Source organism: Mobula hypostoma, chromosome Y (genome assembly GCF_963921235.1).
Source record: "Mobula hypostoma chromosome Y, sMobHyp1.1, whole genome shotgun sequence".
Classification (NCBI taxonomy): Eukaryota; Metazoa; Chordata; class Chondrichthyes; order Myliobatiformes; family Myliobatidae; genus Mobula; species Mobula hypostoma.
In genome coordinates this window covers 2,897,103-2,919,985 of record NC_086130.1, presented here as the reverse complement: position 1 = coordinate 2,919,985, position 22,883 = coordinate 2,897,103, and the positions used below count along the sequence as shown (strand labels likewise).

Sequence of the window (22,883 nt, the reverse complement as noted above, 5' to 3'; positions counted from 1 at the left end):
TTCTTTACTAACCCTATAGTCAAATTAAGAATTATAAAGCTCAATCATTATAATGTTATACTGCCTCTATAAATTTTATATTAATTTTAGTACTTGCAATAACTTGAATTAAGCAACTAGAAGTAACCATAAAGGATCTTTTTAAAGTGAGATTTCAACTCAACAATTAAAATATAAATGCTTGGATAAGAGAATGAAAACAACACCAGACCAGGAAATATACTTTGTAGTGAACAAGGTTACTGTTTACAGGATATGAAAAACATTCTAAAATACTGTCTTCTGGTCCAGTGTACTATTAACCATGATGTAATGTTGAGATTTTAGAAAGTGCTGATGAGGCCTCACTTGGGAGTATTGTGAGCAGATTTGGGCCCTTTATTTTAGAAAGGATGCGCTAAAACTGGAGAGGGTTCAAAGGAGGTTCATGAGGATGATTATAGGATTAAATGGCTTGTCATATGAAGAACATTTGATGGCTTTGGGCCAGTACCCATTAGAACTCAGAAGAAGGAGGGGTGGCCTCATTGAAACCTATTGTCTGGTGAAAGGCCTTGATAGAGTGGATGTGGGAGAGGCTATTTCCCATGGTGTGGGGGGGGGGGTGTCCTAAGACCAAAGGACACTGCCTCAGAATAGAGGGGTGTTTTTTTTTAGAACAGAGGTAAGGAGTACTTTCTTTAGCCAGACATGGTGACTCTATGGAATACACTGCCACAGGCAGCTGTGGAAACCAAGTCATTGGGTATATTTTAGGCAGCGGTTGATAAATTCTTGATTGGTCAGGGTATGAGAGGATATGGGGAGAAGGCAGAAGATTGTGGCTGAGAATACCAATGTATCAGCCATGATGAAATGCCAGAGCAGACTTTATGGGCCAAATGGCCTGAAACTGCTCTATATCTTATTGTCTTGACGTAAGATTATAATCACAGACAAATTCCTACTTATAACCCAGGAGCTTTTCCTGTAGGAAAAAGGACCATTTAAGATAGGCAGGAAATTTATATTAAAATTAATAGACCTTTTGATAAGTTTGAAAAATTGTTATATTTATTGGATTCAAATAGATCAAAATTCTTAAAATTACAAAGAAAATTGGACTTTTATAAAAGCATACATTAAAACATGTACTGTGGCTTATGTTTTTAATGCAGATCTATGTCCTGGCTAATGAAGGAAAATATCTCAATATATCTTCTTCATCACCTTATCTACCTATGCTACCACCTTCAGGCAATTTTGGATTAATCTACCAGTTTGGACAAGCACAGCATGATTCTTCTATTGCACATTACTCCAAAGATCCAACCTTATATGTATAGAACTGTAGCATTCTCAAGATTTGTTAAAACATGATTTACTACTTACCATGCACTAGAGGATAGGGACACATTGGCCACATCAGACTCCAGAATATCTTGATGACCTTCACAGGATTCATTCATGACATGCAACACCTTGTGCTTTTTATAGCTTGCTTTGTCAGAACAAGATGATATCCGTTTTACTCTGGGCTTGGTTCTTGGAGAATCTGGAGATACTAAAGGCACACTACTGACAAGAGACTGGTCCATGGTGGTGTTTGAAAATACAACTGACTTGCTCATGACACTAGAAGACACACTTAATGTGGTAGCTGATAGCTGGCCACCTGAAATACAAACAGCATCTAAATGGACAGTTGTTGCTACACATTTGCTTGGTGATAGTTGAGTACCTTGATGGTGGAGTTGACAATTCCCTTCCAGGTTGGGTGGACTTGGTACAACTGGTAGAATGCCTGTTGAGGTGGAAGGCAGTAGGCATATGCTCTGTGTTGGAGATAGGGGTCCATTGTTAGGGTTTTGTGATGGTCCTAGATGTTGAAGTATTCCTGTTCTGGGCAGTGACACAGCTTGATCTGAAAGTCCTAAACTCTGTTGACTAGGTTTGATTAATAGATTGCTTACCGAGCCAGTGATATCTGTCGTCCCTAGTAACATGGGAGCAGCTAAGGTGACTGAACTTTGACCCAAAATATGCCCAGTTACAGCAGCAGCACTGGTTGCTGTTGTTGTTGCATGCATAGATACAACATTTACAACAGATTGGCCTGATCCCAATTCTGACACATTTCCAGCTGCTAACTGAGTGCTTTCTGGACCAGTAATGTTTGTGGAACCAACTACCCCCAGTGTTTGCTGAAGCTGAGGCATAACTAAAGGTGCTTGCTCAAAATACATCACAGCAGATTTTGGACGCTTGATTATGTTTGGAATTGTTCGCTGGGGTCCTGTGTTTGCAAGTGCTCCTAAATCCACTAATCCTGACTGGTTGGTGACCGCTCCAGGGACTTGTGATGGTGAGAAGTTTGCTGAAGTCATGTTAGGAACAATTTCTGAACAGCTTGAAGTTTGCTGGTATGCTGGTACTAGTTTCTTCCCCTTTTTAGAAGGCAGCCGGTTTATTGGCTTTTTCTTGACTTGAATGGTTCCTGGATTAGAGGTGATGGCAGTGACAAGCTCTGGCCTCCGATTGGGCTCTGAACTTATGAGCTGAGGATCCTGAGGCGACTGGACCCCAATAAGGAGGCTGGAGGGAGAGATGTCATTGTTGGGCTGAAATGCTGACAAGGGAGATCCCACAAAGGAATGTAACTGAGGGTGTTGTGATAAAGTCATTAACCCATTGCTGTTGGTCATGCTAGTAGAAGTATATGTCGACTGTGAAGCTGGCAAGCTAACATTTAAACCAGTTGCCAAAACTGGGCTACATCCCACAGAAATATTACGCCCAAGAATTGTGTTGTTGGCCTCTACAGATGCTTGTGCAGTTCCTAATGAAGGTGTTAGGTTTATTTTTTGTGTAACTCCACTGGGAAATGTCTGGAGAACATACAACGGCTGTCCATGTTGGTTGACGACAATGACATTTTCAGTTCCTGGTTTAGGGAGTGGTGTTGCAGTCTCGGTTGTGGAACTTGCGATGGAATCTGGACTCGTGACATATTTCTGACCTTGGGGTAGCATGGAGGGTGAAACAGATACTGCAAGGATAATTGGAGAGCTTGCAACAACCTCTGCCAGGTTATGGTTGTTAAGTCCTTGTTCTACCTGAGTGCAGGTTGGTGAAGTTAGCTCATCAGTATCTATGTGGCTTTGCATGAACTGATCTGATGCCATATGACTTTCTCCAGATGAGTCCACTTGATTCCCTAACAAGGACACTTCAGATTCATTCCTTGTCACGGATTTCTCCCCAGTCACCGTCACCCGCTTTTCCATCGTCTCAGAGGCAGGTAAATTTAGTACTGATTGATCTTCTGATGGTGTCAGATGGGCTGTTGAAATAACAGTCAGGCTGCCATGGTTTTGGTTAGAAACAGTTGGGCTGCACGTTGTTAAAACCGAAAGGTCTGACGGCAACTCAAGGGGCAATTCAAATGGCTCCTCAGTGGGAATGGAGGCTGAGACAACACTTTCTACAGGTTCTGTGCTAGGCAACGGCTGGGAAAACACTTCAAACAGACTACCCATGTCCTTTCCTCTGTTACTAACCAAACCTAAACCCTCACTCAGTGTTATAAGTTCAGAAGATGATGACTCTGGGCTTTCTCCTAGTGCTTGCATAGACTGGGTATTCTTCAGAACAAAGTCCATAATGTCAGATGGGAGAATATTGCCACAGTCATCACTGTTATTATTATCTGAATCATTAGCTGCCTTCAACAAGTCTGTACTGAAATTATCCAGCAAATTCTTCTCAGAAGGTGTGCTGGAGTGGTCTCGTCTTGGAGTGTCTAATGAGGCAAGAGAAACCTCCCCTAGGGAGTCTTGGCCCCGCAACTTCACTCTGCTCAGTGAAAGGCAGTTATCTAATTTTGAATCATTACCTTTTGGATCAGAATCTGAATTAATACCATGATTCTCCTTTGCATCAACAGTACCACTGTTAATTACTCCTTCAAGATCTAGGCTTTCAGTTCCATTTTCTTTGGATTTTAATTTGTTTATCTCTGTTGCTTTCCCTGCTGTTGTGGTTACATTAACATCATTTTCTGTGCCATCATCAACACCATCAAGCTGACTTATCCTGGGTATGTGGCAATCTTCCTCACCATCAAAGAAAGTGCATGGCTCAAGTCTTCCTTCACTATCAGATGTGATAACTGTTCTTGTGAAATTGTAATAGTATTCAACATCTTCATCAGACGAGGTACTTGGATCATCAGCTCCATCTATCTGTCCTTGAGCTGACTGCTCTCCTCGTTTTTTCCCAGGATTGCGATAGAATGGAAAATCTTCTTCACCGTACGATTTTACACCATAAAAGGGAGTCAGCCCAAAAAAAGTAGTTGAGCGTGCACGGGCACTTCGTCGGGGATACCTCCTTTTGTTTGAATCATTGACTTGAGTTTTGTTCCCATCACCATCTTCCTGCAGAGTCTCACTTCCACACTGCAGGACGTGCTTTTGAAACAGATTCTTCACCCTTTGTTTGTAGACCTTTTTGCACTTTGGACACCTCAGATTTTCCTGCTTGTTTTCTGGACTTCCTGACAATGAAGGTGACATAACAGAGGATGACAGCTCATTATTTTCCTGAGAACTGGCCGACAAGGATGAGACCAGATTTTCATCAGGATCCTTACCCACTTGGTAATCAGATTCTAAATATCCCTGAATTTCTTGTTTTTGTGAAGTACGCATTTCTTTTTTGTGAGTATCAGGCTGGATCTTATTAGATGGGGGATGGATCCCTTCACTAATACTTGCAGGGCGATAACGTTTAGTGTCAGCAGACTTGTCATTAAATATATTTCTAGGTTCTCCTATAGTTTGAGTGTTCTCAATCAGTCCAAGTAACAAGTTGTTGGATACTTCTGGATTAACCTTTTGATCTGCAGCAGAATTGGAACATGGGCTTCCTTCAAAATGCCTTCCTGTTTGTACTCTATTGTTTCTCAGAAAATCTGCTGAGCACACTTTAGTAATTGGTGTTTTTTCTGGGCAGTTTGGCCAAGGGTATTCATTTCCCGTAGTCACAGTAGGGCTAGCTCCAGCAGACTGTACCCTCGTTCCTTCAGTGACTTGACTGTGCAAGTGCTCCTTGCTTGATTTTCCTGCATGCACAAGTTCCTTGGACTGCTCATTTGATCTGCTAGAATCCTTTTGTTGAAAAGATAACATGTAAGTTTTTGTTTCTTTGGAGAGTGGTGTCAGTGGATTAGAATTTGTAAGCAATGCACTGTTGTTTTGTGCTTCTTTTTGTATTGTACATGATGCTGTTACTCTGGGAACTGAGGCTGTAGGTGTCAGCGGTAATTCTGACATTGTCACTAAACCATCTAGCATACATTCAGAAAGATTGGTCTCAGTTGCAGAGTGGTTAGCAGATAAAGTTGGAAAACACTCTTTAGAACTCCCGGTACATATTGGCTCTGTTCTGTTCGTCTGTAAAGCGTCGTCTGTAAATGTATAAAAATCCCCTGAATGGTGTACAGGAATGGAATCAGCACTACCAATTTGCTGGTAGCTGGAAGGATCTGTATGAACTTGCAATAGATTACCAAGTTTGTCTGACTGAAGTGCTTTACAAAAAGTTTCACCAAATTGGCTTCCTGGATGTGTATCCAATGATAAACTGAGGGAGGTCAGTGAAGATGTATCGATATTACCACTTGATCTTACACATCCTGCGCCCATTTGGGAAGAAGCCATCCTGTGCCTGGAATGTTGGGGAGATACCGAAGTTGTACTATGTCTCCTAGAAATGGTACCCTGTCTCCCTGATGATAGTAAGGCATCAGCAAATGTGACTTTCTCATGAATCACTGCTGTGGGGCTCCCTTAAAAAAAGAAACAAAAAAGATTATAAACTATGGATATTTCAAATCCCATTTTACTTATCAAGATGCAGGGACTGGATAAAAGAGTCATCTATTATTTTCTATAGTTCCAAGAACTTGCAACACTGACAACAGAACACTTTCCACTATTTAATTAAGTCAAGGCTCATCCAAATTGGCACTTCTAATATTCCTCTAGCTACGAATTCCAATTTATACCAGGTTTTATGTATTTGTATACAGTCAGGTGGATTGAGATTATTCAACTAAACAACTCTCAGAATAATTCCAGAACACAAACAAAATACTATCTGGAAGTAGGCTAAATGATACACCACAACATATCCCTGAAACTACTCTTAACAGTAGAAATGAAAGCACTTGTTGGTGCACCACTTTAACAGCAGGAAAATTCTTACTCAATATATTAAACAATGCATAAGAGAAACAGGAGTATGAATGAAAACGTATCTTAATATCCAGTATCCTTAAGTTCTTACTAAGAATCTTAGGAGAATAAAAACAACTGAGTACATTGCCCTTACAGTCAGCAGTGCAACACAACAAAATTGTGGGTAACCCAGCTGTGGGCCTCAACAATTTCTACCTTAGTACACTAAATGTATAATTTGCATTGCCAATAACCTGTCTATTTAATGACCAATGCCCCAATCATTCATGCCAAAATATCTAAATAGAGAGACTATAAAGAAGTGTAGCAAGAATTTAAAGCGGCAAATGGTATGCTGGGTTTAAAAATAAAATTAGGTAAGTATTGTTCTGATTTTACAGGGCATTGCAAGGCTATACCTGGGGTACACTGTACATGATATGTTGTTGTGGTCATGTTATGTAATTGTGGGCATGCTATGTTGGCACTGAAGTACAGTGACACATGCAGTCTGCCCAGACAATCCTCACTGAGTTGGTTTTACGCAAATAACACATTTTACTGTATGGTTTGATGTAAATGTGACGAATAAAGCTAATCTTTGTCTTACTGATCTCGTCTCCTCATTTACAGAAGGCCAGCCACCATGAGAGGCAATCTAGAAGAGATTTACTCAGCTAATTCTTGTCCTATTGAAAGCATTCTTTTGAGTTTGGAACTATGCAGTGCATCTTACTTTGGGGGGGGGCAGTGAGGTGGGTGGGTACGACAAGAGAGATGCTGAAACAGTCATAAATAGGGAGGGCAGTCATTTATAACTGATATAACCTTTTTCTCCCAAGTTACATAATTCTGTAATTCTCCAGCCTAGAGGCTGTTGAAGCTAAAAGTAACTATTTTTAATAGGTAGATAAATATTTGAAAGATCAGAAATTGAGGGCTTTTAGAAATGCCACAACAGAGGTATTGTGCTTTGGGCCAGATTCATTATGACCATATGACAGTAGACTTGAAGAAGTCGCATGGCCAACTCTTGTTCTTATTTTCTTGTACATTTCTGTGCGCATGCAAAGCAACATAAGGTACCTGGTGATGGAAGGGGCCTTGAACCTGTGCTTGTGGATCGACGAGACAAGGAAAAACTAGATATGTCAGTCCTACTTCCAGGCTGCAATCTAGGATGTATTGGCCCAGATCCATGAGAGATTGGATGACGATCTGACATTTCAGGTGAATGTGTGTTTTGATTCTCTGTTGTGTCAACTTCTGTCAGAGAAACCAAGTCAATTGTTAGTATTTGCCAGAGAAAAATGGAATACTGCAGGATTACAGAATGACACAGCAAATACAGACATCTCACCATACAGCTAATGTGAGTTTTAAAAGTCCATACCATTAATGTATTATTTGGTGGAGGTAAAAATTCTTCTTCAATATAGATAGCTCAATTCAATTGACTGTACTTCTGAATGCAATACGCTACTGATAAGAAAGACCCTTCAGCCCACTGAGTACAAGTTAACTATTAAGCACCAACACTGATCTAATTTTACTTTTCCTCTGTACCTGGGGGGGAGGAGAAGATGGCGGCGTGACGCAGCATGAGCGGCCGCTCCGGAATTATATCGGTATTTGTTAAGTAGGTACCGTGCACAATCCTGATTTGATGGAGGCAGACGTGAGAAGCATGGAAGAACATCTGGAGAAACTTCTGAAATGCCCGCTTCGCTGCTGCTGCTACTGTGCGATCGAGAATCTCCGGAGGGGAAGGCCCCGAATCCTCGGCTTTGCCTATTGCCTATTGCCGGGGCCAGGGTTGAAGTGCTCGGCAGAGATGGTGCTCAGTGTTGGAGGGCTGGTCGGAGGCTGGAAGTTTTTGGACAGACTCAAGAGTTGGTGTGGTCAGGTGCTTCCAGGGTGCTTCATCGGCAAGTCTGTGTGAGATGATGGGACTTTCGAGAGACTTTGAGACTTTTTTTTTACCGTGCCCATGGTCTGTTCTTTATCAAATTACAGTATTGCTTTGCACTGTTTTTAACTATATGTTATAATTATGTGGTTTTTGTCAGTTTTTCAGTCTTGGTCTGTCCTGTGTTTCTGTGATATTATGGTAGAGGAACATTGTATCACTTCTTAATGCATGCATTACTAAATGACAATAAAAGAGGACTGCATGTCCTCATAATCTAATCTCTTTTTCCATCAACTCCCCACAGATTCTGCCACTCACTTGCAGTACAGTGTAGAAGTCTAAGGAACTCCTAAAATAAAATTCTGCAAAGTGAAGGTATTTTCAAAACTAAAGAGAAGTTTCTACATATCAAAAAAAATACAAAGAGCAGTAAACAGTAAAAAACTAAATGAAATCAATATTTGGTGCGACCACCCTTTGCCTTTAAACTTCATCAATTCTCTTAGGTACACTGTCATGCAGTTATATAAGAAAATCATGTTGTAGGTTGTTTCAAACTACTTGGAGAACTTGCAGCTATATCACTTGTTTCTGTCTCTCCATGTAGTCCCAGACAGCCTCTATATAAGTTGAGATCAGGGGTCTCTGAAGGCCATATCATCTGTTGCAGAACTCATGGTTTTTATTTTCATTGAAGATAGTTCTTTATGACCAAGGCCATTTGGGGTCATTGTCCTGATTAGAATGAAGTTGACTGATCAAAATCTCTCTGATGGTATTATATGTTGGATGAGAACCCACTTGTATTTCTCAGCATTAAGATCTTACAATTCTGACCAGAACACCAACTACGTTTGGAGAAATGCAGCCTCGAACCTGCAGGGCACCTCTACCGAGTTTCACTGTTGGCTGCAGATACACTTCCACTAAGTGCTCTCCAAGTCTTCCAAGGACAACTGCCTCCTTTTACAGCTAAAAATTTTAAATTTTGACTCATCAGATCAGAGCACTTGCTTCCATTGTTCAGCCCCCAGTGGGTAAGTTTCTACTTCAATGGCTTTTTGGCAACAACTCAACCATGAAGACCACTTCTTGAAATACTTTTCAGGAGTGTACTTGGGTTCCAGTGGTTTCTGGTAACAGTTCTGGAGTTCTTCCAATTTAGAAGGGATGTCAGTTTGATGTATCTCTCATCTGCTGTACTCAGTTTCCATTACCAACCACTGAGTTTCTGATCTTCAAACTTACCTGTTTTTGGGCTTCTTTAGAAGAGCACGGACAGCACATTTTGAATCTCCTGTCCGCTACAAGATTTCTGCTTGGGAGAGTACCCTTGCAGGTGCAGGATGACCATCTTGTGTCTTGTTGCTATTCTCACTCTTGCCCTCATGTTCAAATTGATAATTCAAATTGATAATTGATAAAGGTTAAACAACTGCCTCGTCTTTTGGTTTAGTTGTCCCTCACCCAGTTTGATTCCTTCTACATTCATTCTGTTTCAGTTAATCAGTTTAGCTCATTCAACTCATTATGGCCTTGATCATTAGCACTTGCTTGTTGCCTGTTTAATTATGCATCTGGCTATATGCCAAAAAGGTAATCAAGTAACCAAAAAAGTTGAAAAGTGGTCTATTAATTAATATGTTACTTTATGGAAATACATTTTCTCCATGACATTTAGTTTTTTGGAAAATAGATATTTGGAAATCTAAAATTTGCTCTTTTCTACTGACACTAATGCAGAAGACAAAATATAGACATCTAATGTTTATAGTTTGAATATTCTCCCTGTGCTCATTTTTGTTTTCCCTACTTGTGCCAATTTCCATCCACATTCCAAAGACATGATGCTTATTAATTAACTGGCTGATGCAGGTGAGTGACAGGATCACAGCAGATTGACAGGATGGTCTCTCCGCACTTTGCAAGAAAATACACTAGGAAAAATGTGGGACCTACTGCAAGCACTTGCTATAAAACAATGAGAGGGGCTGAGGGAGGCTTCAGATTGCAAACAAAAACAAAGTGTATGCAATAAAAGTTGCCCACTAATTGACACGAACTAATTTTCAAATGTCTTAATTTATTGTACAGTGTAATTTGATGCATTTAATTTACAAGGACACAATCAAAATAAGCTGCATCTTGCTTAAAACATCCATTTTTGTTTCCATACCCTTTAATAACAAAGAGTACTTAAGTGATCATGCCTTGCCGAGAGGTTGAATCAAGTTTTCCTTTCTAGGTAAAAAAAGCATGAGGGATAGAAATTGTCCCACTGGATACACATTAGCTTGGAGCAGATCTGAAAGAGGAACAGCACACACTGGCATCATAGACGAGAAACTAGTGAACAGCTTCAACTCATACTGCACAGCCTCTTCAGTTGACTCTATCTACCATACTAGTGCATTTGAGAGCTGAGTATTTTCTTTTCACCTGTTGAATGGCCTTATAGCATTTTTCTAATGCAGGCAACTTTCTTAATTTGCATAATCTACATACCAATGGGGCTGCTTGGACTATGTGCCACGGTTCTGTTATCACTGTGCTCTAAAGTGCTGTTTTCTTCTGCTTCCACAGGGGGAGGTCTGTGTTCCAGGATCTTACATGTGTATACACATCGCTTCCTAGCATCAGTTGTGCTCCAGTATACCCTTGAGCACCTGAAAATGTATGCAACATTCCAATTAAAATTATCAGGAAGATAAAACATGGAAGTAACTCACATCAGATTTAAGAAACCATCAAATAAAACGAATAGTTTTAATTTCTTCCTACCATACTTGAACTTTCATTTTGGTTGAGCAACCGAGGTGAATTCTCACAGCCCTACAAAAGGAACCTTGCTAAGGCTGAAACTAGGAGGAGAAAACATGAACCAATTCATGAGTAAGGCTGACTCCAGCACTTCTCAACTCAATATATCATGTTGTTTAATTTAAATTGTTATACCAGTTATTTTGCAAGGTGTAACTAAATCATCAAAATAAACGCAGAAGTGAGCAATAGGATGATTTTTCAACCATGTACTCCCAGCAGCAGTTCAGGTGCACAGACAGAGATTATAGGTCAGGCAATTAGGGAATACTTTGCTTCAGTATTCACAAGTGAAAAGGACCTTGATCAGGATGAGGTCGCAATAGAACAGGCCTGTGTGCTGGACAAGGTGGAGATTAAGGAGGAAGTGTTGGATCTTCCAAAAAACATCAAGAATGGGAAGTCCCCAGGGCCGGACATGATATACCCCAGGTTGCTGTGGGATGTGAGAGAAGAGATTGCTGGAGCAGTAGCTATGATCTTTGAACACTCTTTGGCTGCAGGGGAGGTGTCGAAGGATTGGAGAATGGCAAATGTAGTTCCCTTGTTTGCAAACTATTGGAAAGGATTCTTAAGAATAGGATCTACCAACACTTGGAGAAGTACAGTCTACTCAAGGATAGTCAACAAGGCTTTGTGAAGGAAAGGTCATGCCTCACGAGCCTAAGTGAGTTTTTTGAAGAGGTAACAAAAGAAATTAATGAGGGTAGGGCAGTAGATGTGGTTTACATGGATTTTAGCAAGGCATTTGACAAGGTCCCCCATGAGAGACTCATCCAGAAAGTTATGAGGCATGGGATCAGTGGAACCTTGGCTGTTTGGGTAAAAAATTGGCTTAAAGGAAGAAAGCAGAGGGTAGTAGTGGAAGGAAAGTATTCTGCATGGAGGTCTGTGACTAGTGGAGTGCCACAAGGATCTGTCCTGGGATCCCTGCTCTTTCCGATTTTTATAAATGACCTGGATGACAAGGCGGAAGGATGGTTAAGTAAGTTTGTGGATGGCACAAAGATTGGAGGAGTTGTGGATGGAGCCATAGTTGTCAAACATTACAAGAGGATATAGACAGGATGCAGAGTTGGGCAGAAAAGTGGCAGATGTAGTTCAATCCGGATAAGTGATAGATGATGCATTTTGGAAGGACAAACCAGAAGGCTGAGTACAGGGTTAATGGTTGGTTACTTAAGAGTGTGGATGAACAGAGGGACCTTGGGGTTCAAATCCATACATCCCTCAAGGTCGCTGCACTGGTAGGTAAGAAGGCCTATGGGATGCTAGGCTTCATTAATAGGGGGATTAAATTTAAAATGCAACTCTACAAATCTCTGGTGAGATCACACCTAAGAGTATTGTGTTCAGTTCTGGTCACCTCATTATAGGAAAGTTGTGGAAGCTATGGAGAGGGTGCAAAGGAGATTTACCAGGATGTTGCCTGGATTGGAAAACAAGTCTTATGAGGCACGGTTAGCAGAGCTGGGAATTTTCTCTTTGGAGCGTAGAAGGATGTAGTACTTGATAGAGGTCTACAAGATTATGAGAGGCATAGATAGGGTGGATAGCCAGTACCTGTTTCCCGGGGCATGAATAACAAACACCAGAGGGCATATGGACAAAGTTAAGGGAGGGAAGTTTAGGGGAGACTTCAGGGGTAAGTTTTTTACACAGAGGGTTGTGGGTGCCAGGAATGACTTGACAGGGATGGTGGTGGAGGCTAAAACATTAGGGTTATTTAAGAGCCTCTTGGACAGGCACATGGATGAAAGAAAAATAGAGGGTTGCGGGGTAGTGTGAATTTAGTACTTTTTTTTAAGGAATATATGGGTTGGCACAACATTGAGGGCCGAAGGGCCTGTACTGTGCTGTAGTATTCCAGTGTCTAGTGGTGTACCATTTCCAAATCCAGCCCACTTCCTTCAGATGGGGAGTCTACACTTATTATGGACTTCACTGTATTTGTAAATTTAAATTCACAATTTTATTAAAGAAATTAGGAATAATAATTTCAAACTTTGAAAAACTAACCTCAATTCAAGTAAACACTTCCCTCGCTCTCAGCCGGAAGCCTGCGTTTATTTGTAAAATTACCCAGAAACCACTAGATCATTTATCTCAGCTCAAATGTATCTTTGTTATTGTTACAGTTTAAATGTAATCCTTATATAAGACCCTAGTTAGACCCCACTTGGAATACTGTGTTCAGTTCTGGTCAGCTCGCTACAAGAAGGATATGGATACTACAGATAGAGTGCAGAGGACAGTTACAAGGATGTTGCCTCGATTATATAGTGCTTTGTGAGAACAGATTGAGAGAATTTCTCCTTGGAGCGATGGAGGATGAGAGGTGACCTGATAGAGGTGTATAAGATGATGAGAGGTATTGATCATGTGGCTAGCTAGAGGCTTTTTCCAGGGCTGAAATGGCTAACATGAGGGGGCCTAGTTTTTAGATGCTTGGAAGTAGGGACAAGGGGGATGTCACAGGTATGTTTTTCACATAGAGAGTGGTTCGTGAATGGAATGGGCTGCTGGCGACAGTGGTGGAGGTGGATACGATAGAGTCCTTTAAGAGACTATTACATAGGTACATGGAGCTTAGAAGAATAGAGGGCTATGCAGCAAAGAAATTCCAGGCAGTTTACATAGTCGGCACAACATTGTGGGCTGAGGATCTGTAATGTGCTGTAATTTCTAAGTTTCTAGGTCTAGATAACAATAATCTAAGGAACAATTGAAAATAATGCAAATCCTCTATGTAAAATCCTAACAACTTCATTTTCAATTGCCAGAGTAGCTAGCTGTGAGTATCTGGCACGTATCGCAGTAACTAATGTTCCTTAAATCTGGAACAGGAATGTCAACAATAATAAACAGCACTATGCAGAAAACTTCCTGTTTCAATTTATACAATAGGAATATAAGGAAAACTTACTGATAGCCAATGGGAAACAGTTTTGCTTCACAGTCAGAAAGATCGTTCAGTATTCCCAAAGAATCTATTGTCATAGAACCTAGGTTAAGGGATAGAACAAAATTAATAGCATGGAAAACATCTCCATGAGTAAATAGTTCAAACCAGTTGCTACTTTGAAAAGAAGTATCTTATATTTACTCAGCAATTTGTTTTAAATGTCAGATATAATCTTTGGTTAACAGTAATACATTTAAGAGATAGCAGACCAAGATGCCTATTTCAAAATGAAATAGCAGATTAGCCATGTTCACTGTTAGAGTAATTTTTGGGTTTAGGTCATTCACACTTTGCAAATGGCTTTGGCCACCAGTCTTCTATAACAATGCATTTCTTAAAAGCTGTGAATATCAGAATCCAAGTCCACTTGTAACAATGCATTTCCTACACGTCAGTCGGATGAATGCAATCAGGTATTAAGCTTTGCATGTAGTTTTGAAGACAAGATTATCTACACTCTGTAAATATGGATTGTCATTCATGTTCAGCAAATAAATGTATCGTGGATTCAGTTTGGAACAATGGATTCATGAATACCAGTCCAAAAGCTGCTGGCGCTGGCAGGATGAGTGTAATCAGGAAGTGTGAGGTTTGTATGCAGCTTCAAAAGAAAGTCTTGCCTATACTTCATAAATATGGAATTGTCCTTTGTATGTGTAGCAAATAAATATCGAGCCCCACGCTGGGCAGCAGACCTTTCCACTGAAAGTGTCTCCGTCCGTATGATGCCTGCTGAACCTTGTTTGTTGAATAAAGAAGCTGCTTTGTATCTACCAGTAACTCTCTCTCCAGTGATTTCATTTACACAACATTTGGTGTCAGGAGTAGGATACTTTCGTGACCCATCATGTGACCAGAGTTCCTAGCAGTCTAAGTTGGTAAGTATCTTTCTAAAATAACACTCACACTTGGATCTGTTCGGTTGGTGGTGCATGGGAACACGAGGTATCACGAATGTGGAGCACTGAATTGGTAGATATAAAAGTAGTGTGTGCGTGGGCATGTGTGTTTATGTACGTGAGGAAACTTCACGTGTTAACTTGGTGAGACAGAGCCACCAGTTGCAAAAGGTAGTAACCGACGGTACGGTTCGAAATGCCAGAGTAGGGGTGTGTATACTCGGTCGGGAAGCTGGATTTTAGTGTATGCGTTTGCAAGTAAAATAAAGTATAAAGTAAAGTGTGATGCAAAGGAATACAGCAGGCATCATGAGTTCAGGTACTCAAAAGAGACAGATTGTGGAATACATACTCTGCAGTTTTAACTATGTGCTGTTTAACTGGTACCCATCTTTTATATTTTGCATAGTGTGGGGATATCTCAGCGAGAGGTTTTACCCAGATAGATCTACCAGAATGGCACCTATTGAGGTCAGGCAGCGTCAGGTGGAGAACCCTGATGATCCGAGCCAGCCCTTGACCTTGATTATGACTATTCATAAGCCCTTCACCCCCAGGGAGAAACAGAGCATCTTGTCTGAGCTGCCCCCAATTAAAGTCGCCTGTGGGAATTCAGAATTCTGTCGCAAGCTTGAGGAAATGGTTGAAATTCACCAGATACACCCTAAAGATATACATGCGTTGGTAAAAGCCAAGTGCCTAAGGAATATGTGGGACAGGATGGCCCAGGGGGTGCAGGATGGTACATGGGCAACTACGGGGAGCACCAGTAATGAAGAAAGTAATCGCTCCTTTAAAGGGGAAGTGAGGCAGTGACTGGGGGGGGAGGTGAGAGTAACTGGGGAGAGATAATGGCAGTGATTCAGCCATGGATTATGCAGAACGTAAATATCAAGTGTATGAGCAGTATTCTGGGTTGGATAATCCAGGGAGGGATGACCAAGTCTTCCAGAAAACGCTGAAGGAAAGCCTGAGCTCAGCCCACCAGAAGTTTTAGATTTAGGCATAATGGTGAGGTCGACCTACTCTACGATAGTTTCATGGGCCAGTGAGATAGACAAAAGAAAGTGCAAGAGAAATCGTAAACTGACTATAGGGGATGTAGCTGCTGTGATGTCCCGGAGAGTTTTGCTTGCCAGCGGCCAGGGCACGAAGCAAGGAATTGCTGGAATAGATGTGGGAGGGTAAAGGAGTTGATATGCTACAGCTGCGTCCTATGGGGCATGTTTGGAGGCAATGTCCAAAACAGAGGAAAGAAAAACAGGTGAACATCACAGCAGACACACACTCTCTCAACCCATCGATGCCCAGTCTGACTCTCGATCAGATCAAAGAGCAAGTAAAGACGGCTCCTAGGTCAGGAAATGCAATATGTTAGTGGACACAGGGGCATCGGTATCGATAACTGACTTACCCTGGCCAACAACCGGACAGGCTATTTATATTACGGGAGTAGGAGGAAAAACGGTAAAAGCAGAATGAAGCGAGTCTCCCAAATACTAGAAATTGAGGGAGTACAGCTTCCAGTGGATTTCTGGGTATGTCCAAATATCAAGGGCACGATCCTTGGAATAGACATCCTAAGGGAAGCAGGAGCTGTTATAGATTTGGGAAAGGGATAAATAATATGGGCGAGTCAGGGGCAGCGAATGCATACAACCAACAGAATACACAACCAGGCTAGCATAGTCGCAGCTGCCCCGATCACAAGAGACTGGAGTCAGGATGGTGTCTATGGGTTACCTTCTCAGCAGTTCCCAACAGTGTCGGCTAGACACAAGCAAGATTGTGGTCCAATAAAGATAAACCCAGTTAAAATAGAGGAGGGTCTGCGTAAACCCCATAAGCAATACCCTATAAAAACTGACACACTGACAGCTGTCCAAAGTATAGTGAAGGAACAAAAACACGAGGGGATACTCAGAGAGACTGCAGCCACTACTAACTCGCCTATATGGCCAGTAAAGTCCAGTGGATCATATCCATTGACAACATGTTATACCGCCCTTAAGACCATGCCGAGGCTGCATCCCATAATGGTGGGCCCTACAACAATCCTGAGTGGCTTGTCTCCAGAACAGAAAGCTTTTCCAGTCCCTCCGACAGCAGGTATTACGGTGAATAAGGCAGCAGAGGAACAAAAGGCAATTGAAATTGCAAGTGTGCAGGAAGGAATGAGAGGAACCAGTTTAGTAAAATTACATGAAGAGATAGAGGCAGAAGAGAAGGAAAAATGGAGGAGAGAAGGAACAAAGGAGGGATCAGATGGGTGCTGGACACATGGGGAGGAAACAGTCACGTCGGCCCCACCCTGCATTAGACAGATACTACTAAAGTTATATCATGGGGTGATGCATCAGGGAAGGCAGAGCATGATCACAACCCTCCGGCAGGACTGGTGGTGGCCAGGGTTGGACGGGGTTGTTGAGAAATTCTGCCGCCGTTGTATCATTTGTGCCCAGCATAACCCTGGTAAGGGCAGAAGGCTACAGCTGGCAAATCAGCCTCGGCTGAGGGGACCCTGGGAAAACATCCAGATAGATTTTACAGGGCCCCTGCCGAAAAGCAGGGGGAAACGTTACTGTCTAGTAATTATGGATCACTTCACTCGGTGGGTAGAGGCTTTCCCATCAAGGAACTGCATGGCCCACACCGCTGCATGGATCCTAGTTCAGGAAATCCTCCCAAGGTGGGGAACCCCAGTTCAGGTGGATTCAGATCAGGAAGCATATTTCATGGGGTAACTGATGAAGGAAGTGTACCAACTACTAGGGATTCGACAACAGTTCCACGTACCCTACCACCCCCAGAGTTCAGGGATGGTAGAAAGGATGAACCGAACAATCAAGAATGCGTTAGCCAAAGCTATAGCTGAGACAGGAAAGACATGGGTTGATGTATTACCAGGAATCCTGATGAGATTGCATGCAACCCCGAACCGCACTTTGGGTCTCAGCCCCTACGGATTATTGATGGGGCGAGCAATGCGACCACCTTACGGGGTAATTACGGGTTGCGGGGAGCCTGGGGCTTACAGGGATAGAATGACCCAATATGTGAAAGACCTTTGTAACCAAATTAAAGTGTTGGAAGGACCAAGCACAACAGCAGCAGCGAATCCCTGATCAGGGAGAGCCGATCTACAGCCCGGCGACCAAGTTATGGTGAGGGTGCTCTCAGAAAGTCCGGGGTTTGCCCCCAAGTGGATAGGACCACAGACGGTACTCTTAACCAATGATACGTGTGTCTGTGTACAGACTCAGCGAGGCAGCCAGTGGAAACACTGGACTCAGTTTAAAGCATACAACTCACCCTCTTGTTGCTCCCACAGACAGAGTGGGGAACACCAGCCAGCCATGCCAGACCTGACTACAGTTGATGAAAACATACACGGAGAAAACGCAAAGGCAGAAAATGCCAAGAGCATGGCAGAAGACACTGAAAACGTGTTAGAAAACCATGGATAGCCTGCTAAAGTGTGATGATGATGGTATTCTGTAAAGAAGGCTAGTTGCTGAAGGTAGATGATTAATTTTATAGCGTAGTATAGAAATTTATTGGAAAATAGATGGGGAGGGATTTTTAAGTTAAAGCAGAGGCAGCAAGTTCCACAACTTCAATGGCATACGGCACACAGCATCTGGAAGCAGTCATCCCCAGTCTGAGGAGCTGGGCCCTTTCAGCAGTTGGGTCAGTGATCGACCGGACAGTTCGGAAGGGGGTGCCACCGGGGAGAGGTCCTTGCAGACATAGGAATGTGATTAAGCTGTCATCAGCTTGCAGGGCAAGAGCCAACAGGCATACGAAAGGAGCCGCAACTCTAAAGACTTCTTCAAATTTCTGGAACAGCCTCTCTGCTTAACATTTGGTAAGTAACAATTAGGGAAGGCTAGGGTAGATACTGAGGCACACAAAAATTGGGTGGGGGGGGTGATTTCGAGGCAGGGCATTTTTGCTGTCCTATTTGAGCAGATCCTCCTAGGTTAGCCTTTCCTGACACAAATTTACTTTTTTGTCCAGGAGGGCCAAGAGGAGGGATTGTTAGAGTAATTTTTGGGTTTGGGTCATTCACACTTTGCAAATGGCTTTGGCCACCAGTCTTCTGTAACAATGCGTTTCCTAAAAGCTGTGAATATCAGAATCCGAGTCCACTTGTAACAATGCATTTCCTATGCGTCGGTCCGATGAATGGAATCAGGTGTTAAGCTTTGCATGTAGTTTTGAAGACAACATTATCTATACTCTGTAAACAACAGGAATTCTGCAGATGCTGGAAATTCAGGCAACACACATCAAAGTTGCTGGTGAACGCAGCAGGCCAGGCAGCATCTCTAGGAAGAGGTACAGTCGACGTTTCAGGCCGAGAGCCTTCGTCAGGACTCAGGACTTTGTCCTGACGAAGGGTCTCGGCCTGAAACGTCGACTGCACCTCTTCCTAGAGATGCTGCCTGGCCTGCTGCGTTCACCAGCAAGTTTGATGTGTCTATACTCTGTAAATATGGATTGTCATTCATATTGAGCACATAAATGTATCGTGGATTCAGTTTGGAATAATGGATTCATGAATACCAGTCCAAAAGCTGCTGGCGCAAGTGGGGTGAGTGTAATCGGGAAGTGTGAGGTTTGTATGCAGCTTCAAAAGAAATATGGAATTGTCCTTTGTATGTGTAGCAAATAAATACTGATGGGGCGAGCAATGCGACCCCCTTATGAGGTAATTACGGGTTGCGGGGAGCCTGAGGCTTACAGGGATAGAATGACCCAATATATGAAACACCTTTGTGACCAACTGCAAGTGTTGAAGGACCGAGCACCACGCTGGGCAGCAGACCTTTCCACCGAAAGTGTCTCCGTCCGTATGATGCCTGCTGAACCTTGTTTTGTTGAATAAAGAAGCTGCTTTGTATCTACCGGTAACTCTCTCTGTCGTGATTTCACTCAAGCAACATTCACAATAAAAAGAACTCAATACCAGCTGATTGGCCTACCCTTCTACGTATTTATGTAAATGCTCTATCCTGTTTAGTGAATATTTTGATAAATATTTTGCATTTGGCTCTTATTTTTTCACATGTCAGTATCTCTCCATATATAAATGCATTGTTTTAACATTTTACTAACCAATCATCATGTGGATACTCTCTGGCTCCATGCCTGTTAGAAATTTCCTTCTTAAAGTAATATCTTCAAAGTCAACAAAAATCCTTCTTAAAACCTCAAATCCATCCTCAGCCACAGTCTGCAAGGAAGATTACATGGTATATCAGATGTAAATGAGAAAATATTTCTGCATACAGAAAATAATGGAGATTTAAATACAGTATTTGTACGCCTTCACCTCACAAAGCGTAAGAATAAAAAGGAAATTCAAATTAAGGCTCTAAAATTACTACATGGTGTTCTCTTCTAACAAAAAACCTCATAAACCCAGGTTCATTTCTCAGAACACAGCCAGGACAACTGTGTTGATATTATCAAAGAACAATTATTTGAATGAAATCAAATTAGTCTCAATCATAAAACCACTCAGACTTTTCAGCAGCTGCTGCAGAATGAGATTGGCAAATCTGCAAGTCAATGTCACATTTGTTTCCATTCTCTGTTACAAATGAGTAAACTAAATTTCGGCAAAGAGAACATTTTGTTGTGCATTTGGGAGAATGGAACAAACTGAATAGTTCTTTTAAAGAACACGGCACACTCTCAAGAACATATAGAGTGGGAGATATTAATACTAAGGCAAGAACTGCAAAAAAGGCTGCTTCCAAATGTCAGAGTTTTTACAAAGAGGAAACTAAAGAGAACAGGATTTCTTGAAGATAGTTGGAGGAGATACAACTAAATTTCAGATGCTTATTGAATAATTAAATTTCTTTCAAACCTCACTTTAAATGATGATGATAAAATACTCATAATGCAAGAAAACTATAGTTAAATCATTTAGATTCAACATAAGGTTAGAAACCAGATGGATGTCAAGGAGAAAATAATGAGGGTAAATGTGGAGAAATTAATGGAATGCCAGCTTCTATATTAGATTGTTTTAAATAGCAATAATTCATGTACTACTTCTGAACTTACAAATTTTCACACCATTTAGAAATAATCTCTTATATTGTTAAGTCCCAAAAACCATCATATATGCTGAATATATTACACGCCTATTCTTGCTCCTTCACCCAGACAGTGGCCTCATTGGGGCACAACATGGTGCTACAGACCAACATATCGGAATGGGAATGGGAAGACGGCATGAAGATGGAGTGAGTACAGATGTTCTGGAAATGGAAGAAACACGGCTAAGGATAGAATCACTGATGCAGGAAGGGAAACCATGATCTTTGATCTCTAATGTTCTGGAAAGGAAAACTGCATCCTGGGAACAGATGTGGCAGAGATGAAAAAACTGAGAAAAGGGAACAGCATTTTTACAAAAGACAGGGTGGGAAGAGATACCGTCAAGATAGTCATGGAAATCAGTAGTTTTAAAAAAGGTGTTGGTTGACAGTTTGTCTCCAGATGGAGACAGAGAGATCAAGAAAGGGGAGGGAGATGCCAGAAATGGACTGAGTGAATTTAAAGGAAAGGTGGAAGTAGGTGGCAAAGTTGAAGAAATAGATAAACACAGTTGGATGAATACAGCCCAAATTTAATGTCAACCAGTTTATCCTCTACAATAATATACTATTCATTAGGGCTTATAATACTAGCATGTGCTTCAAAGGACAGACAGAATTATTGAGGTAACTTGCTCATATACCTTGAACCTACCTCTCCCTTGACCAGATCTTTATGCAGCTGACAGTATACTTTCTTGTCATCCAGGAACACACAGTTCTTTGCTCGAGCACACATGAAGTGATAGTTGCTCTGACAAGATGAAAGGCAGCAGCCAACAGTAGCTCCAGCTTTCTGGCAACATTCGCAGCGCTGAAAAAGGATAAATTTCTATTGTCTAATAAATGGAATTGCTTTGGACAGTCATCTGTCATATTGCTTGACTTTATAACAACGTTGTCAAATTACCACCAATATAATTGCTGTTGCTTAGAATTTGTTCCCACTCAAGTTTTCAATGCTATCTATTAACGCCTTTTTTTGTTCCAGAATGCTCAACTTATCTGCATTGTTCCATATAGAAAATGATTAGTTTCCAAGAAACTGATGAATAGTTCCAGTATTTTCTGTTCTTAGATTTGTGTTTCATTGTTCTTCACACAGAGAGTGGTGAATTCTTTGCCACAGGAAACAGTTGAGGCCAGTTCATTTGCTATATTTAAGAGGGAGTTAGATATGGCCCTTGTGGCTAAAGGGATCAGGGGGTATGGAGGGAAGGCTGGTACAGGATTCTGAGTTGCATGATCAGCCATGATCATATTGAATGGCGATGCAGGCTCCAAGGGCCGAAGGGCCTACTCCTGCACCTATTTTCTATGTTTCTATGTTCATTCATTTGAAACTTCTATTTACTAACTCCTTTCATATTTCCATCATCATGATATGACTAATCAAAAAATCAATCCCAGCAGAATGTGAAAAATATAGATATAGAAAATTACTGTAATAAACATTTTAAAACACAATTAATGAATATAATATCTGGTGAAAATATAAAGAATATAATTAACAATGAAATGAATCTTATTCAGTCAGTAACGTGCTGTTTAATCATCAGAGCAGCTCTCTCTACAGATCAGTGGAAGAACATGGAAATTCTTCACCTTTACTTTATACTGGGTTAGGAAATTCCTTTGTTACTATTGGAGCTCACCAGTTGTTTGCCTCTGATAACAGCCATATGGACATTCTTCAATGAGCCATCATCATCCTCAAAAACTTCTGCTGACCACAAGGCACAGTTTATGTGTGTCCATTCATTCTGGCCGATATACAGAAGACGTCCAGCATCCTAAAAGATTTAGTTATATGAATATTTGGATTCAAGATAGGCACAATTGGAAACTCTATGTTCCAATGGTTAGTTATTGTGTAAGTTGACAATATCTTTTGAGATAATTCAAATAAAGTACATTTTTCTCCGTCATCTTTAGTGAATCTGTAAAAAA

General features: G+C 41.4%; 1 protein-coding gene across 1 annotated transcript in view; it reads right to left on the bottom strand.

Moving 5' to 3' along the window:
* LOC134341089 (histone-lysine N-methyltransferase 2A-like) overlaps positions 1–22,883 on the bottom strand; it is a 272,129-nt gene that overhangs the window by 54,142 nt on the left and 195,104 nt on the right. Inside the window, exons 21-27 of the mRNA XM_063038841.1 lie at positions 22,589–22,726; positions 21,589–21,747; positions 19,939–20,056; positions 13,880–13,958; positions 10,639–10,799; positions 7,308–7,487; positions 1,372–5,830 (exon numbers count right to left, since the gene is read on the bottom strand). Of these exons, the coding sequence (XP_062894911.1) occupies positions 1,372–5,830; positions 7,308–7,487; positions 10,639–10,799; positions 13,880–13,958; positions 19,939–20,056; positions 21,589–21,747; positions 22,589–22,726 (5,294 nt within the window). The remainder of the gene's footprint in view (positions 1–1,371; positions 5,831–7,307; positions 7,488–10,638; positions 10,800–13,879; positions 13,959–19,938; positions 20,057–21,588; positions 21,748–22,588; positions 22,727–22,883) is intronic.